Source organism: Echinops telfairi, unplaced genomic scaffold (genome assembly GCF_000313985.2).
Source record: "Echinops telfairi isolate 266 unplaced genomic scaffold, ASM31398v2 ScPeMD7_2291;HRSCAF=2852, whole genome shotgun sequence".
NCBI classification, from domain to species: domain Eukaryota; kingdom Metazoa; phylum Chordata; class Mammalia; order Afrosoricida; family Tenrecidae; genus Echinops; species Echinops telfairi.
Window position 1 is genome coordinate 43,218,595 of NW_022106189.1, and position 2,616 is coordinate 43,221,210.

Sequence of the window (2,616 nt, forward strand, 5' to 3'; positions counted from 1 at the left end):
ATGTCCATCTGCTGCCTTAAGACTAAACCTATTAATATATGCACATAGATCTATTTCCCTATTGTTATATATAAGTATATTTACATATATACGTGTCTGTATTTAGACCTCTATATTGGGATGAGAGGAAAGCAAAAGGAAATAGAGAACTAGGATTTAAAGTTTTTATTGTTGTGGAAACCGAGAGAATATAGCATTTGCCAATTCACCACATTCACCCGCACAGTTCAGCGACACCAATGACACTGATCACAATGTGCAGCTGCCACCAACAGCTGCTGCCAAATTCTCCAACACCACAGACAGAAATTCCCCACTTCCTGTCCCTGGTAGCCACTCAAGTCTGCTCTCGCTACACCTGCCTCCTGGAGCTGTGGCGGGAGGCTCTGCTCACACACCCCTGGCCCTTCTGTGAAGGCTTATTTCACCCAGCCGAACACCTCCAGGTTCATCTGCGTCACACGTGCCAGGACTTCTATTCTGTTTTGGACTTTTTGGATAGCTATCCTCTGACAGAGTATGGCTCCCCATGGCATTTCCGCCATCTGGAGGAGGCTAACAGACTGCAGGCACAGAACTGACAGTCACCCAATGAACAAGTCTGGTGCTAGGTGTTGGAGTCCAAAGGTGCTGCAAAGGGTCACTGCACCTAGTTGCTAGCTGGAAGGTGGTAGGTTTGAGTCCCCAGAGGCACCTTAGAGGACACACATGCCACAGAAACCCCACAGAGCACAGTTCAACCCTGAAGTGTGGAGTCTCTGCAGTCAAGAGTCTACCTGAAGGCAAATTGACTGGTTAATGCTAGGTGCCACTAGAAACACGTACAATGTGAAAAAATGCCATTCTGAACACACTTTGCTATGAAGTAAGTGCTTTTAAAGTTATCGTTTCTTTCATTACCAGGAAAATTGAACTTTTCTCAGATTTTTTGACCAGTATGAGCCCAAGTGATATAGTGAAGTGGGGCTGCTAACCACAAGGGGAGGAGGGGAGGAAGATGAGGCTTTTCATTCCAGAGAGGATTTACAGTCTTGGGACCCCACAGGGCAGTCTACTCTGTTGTAAAGGTTCACTTTGACTTGAAGGCAGTGAGTTTTTGAGAGTGTAGAAGCTCTAAATCATTGTGGACGGAGAAAATTCGTTCATTGTTAGAAGACTGGTAATTAGAGGCATTTCTAAGTTCCTATCAACCTGCCAGGCTGAGGATGGTGTCTCCTCTCTCCTCACTGTATTGCACACTGTGGGGAGGCGGGGCAGGGGGGGTGAGAAGTATGCCAACCCAGAGCCCGCCCCATTCTCAGGGAACCTCACTCCCATAATCCCTGCTCTCCATCCTCTGCCACCCACCCACCATCATCCTTTGCTTCCCAATTCAAAGCTTGATGCAGGTCAAAGTACAGTTGCACATATTAAAAACAAACATGTTTCATCTTGACTTTGCAAAAAGTACACAAAACTCTTTTAGTCATCACAACTCTCAGAGGGGGGGAGGGCTGCAATCTTTAAATAAAGGCTGGCAGTGATTTTGGATAACTGATCTGACGAATGGAGATGCAGCCTCCAGGTATGTGTTCTCAATGGGACTGATTCTGTCCCCAGGGGACAGCTGTCAGTGTCTGGAGACATTTTTGGTTGTCATGTCCAGGGCTGCTACTCCACACCATGCTGCCACAGGATGGATTTCCACCTCCCTGACCAACAATGATCTGGTCCTAATGCCCACAGTGCCAAGTTTGAGACACCCTGCTTCCAATGACAAGCAGCCCTGGTCCAAGTCCCAACAGAGTGGAGCCAGAGTGCTCGGAAATATTTGCTGAAGAAAACACAATTAAACAAACAAACAAACAGCCAGGCACTTTTCAAACACGTAGTTCACAAAGGATTCACACTTGAAAATCTACCGACAAGTTTGGTTTAAAAACCTGGCCATTCAAACATTAAGCGACAGAATGTTCATTAAGATTTCTTGCCCCCAATAGAAAAGAGACATTTATAGATGCCAGGGAAGACATTTTTCTGTTGGCACCATAGGAATAAAATCCTCCCATTTCCTGTAAGGAGGCTGGGTAGTACACCCACGCTCTGTCCAAGGCAGCACGGCACTGCCATGCAGCCCCACTGCAGCGCTAGCCTGCAGCGCGCAAAATGTCCAGAAATAGCTGTGCCACTATTTCTAGACTTTTCATCCTCTAGTTAATGAGGAAGAATGGGGTCCAGCAGGCAAGGGGAGGGACAGAGGGAGGGAGAAGGAGTGGAGCCAATTATCAGCAGAAGGGATTCTGTGAGAAGAAAACCTTTCAATTTGAAGCAATTATATTTGTACCTCAACTTCAGGATTAAATCCTCTGAAGGACATTCTTCCATAGAGAAGGTCTTCGCATAGCAAAAAACTCTGCTCTTCGATTATGAGGCTCCTAAGGGGAAAAATAAAACTTACATTGGTAGTATGTCTATGTACAAGGAAAGTCAAGACTCGAAGAATCCATCTCAGGGTTGTTCTTGAAGTCCAGTAAAAATATAGCCAGATGCCTCACCTAGGGTGAGGAGTAAGATGAGATTAAAGAAGACGCAGAGCTGCATGCTTCAGGTCTCTGAACACGTATGAGTTTGCATAAA

The 2,616-nt window shown here is 46.0% G+C and overlaps 1 protein-coding gene across 1 annotated transcript in view; it reads right to left on the bottom strand.

The window, feature by feature from the left end:
* Window positions 1-2,616, bottom strand: part of MPHOSPH6 (M-phase phosphoprotein 6) — a 13,983-nt gene that overhangs the window by 2,005 nt on the left and 9,362 nt on the right. Inside the window, exon 3 of the mRNA XM_013005149.2 lies at window positions 2,324-2,414. Within this exon, the coding sequence (XP_012860603.1) occupies window positions 2,324-2,414 (91 nt within the window). The remainder of the gene's footprint in view (window positions 1-2,323; window positions 2,415-2,616) is intronic.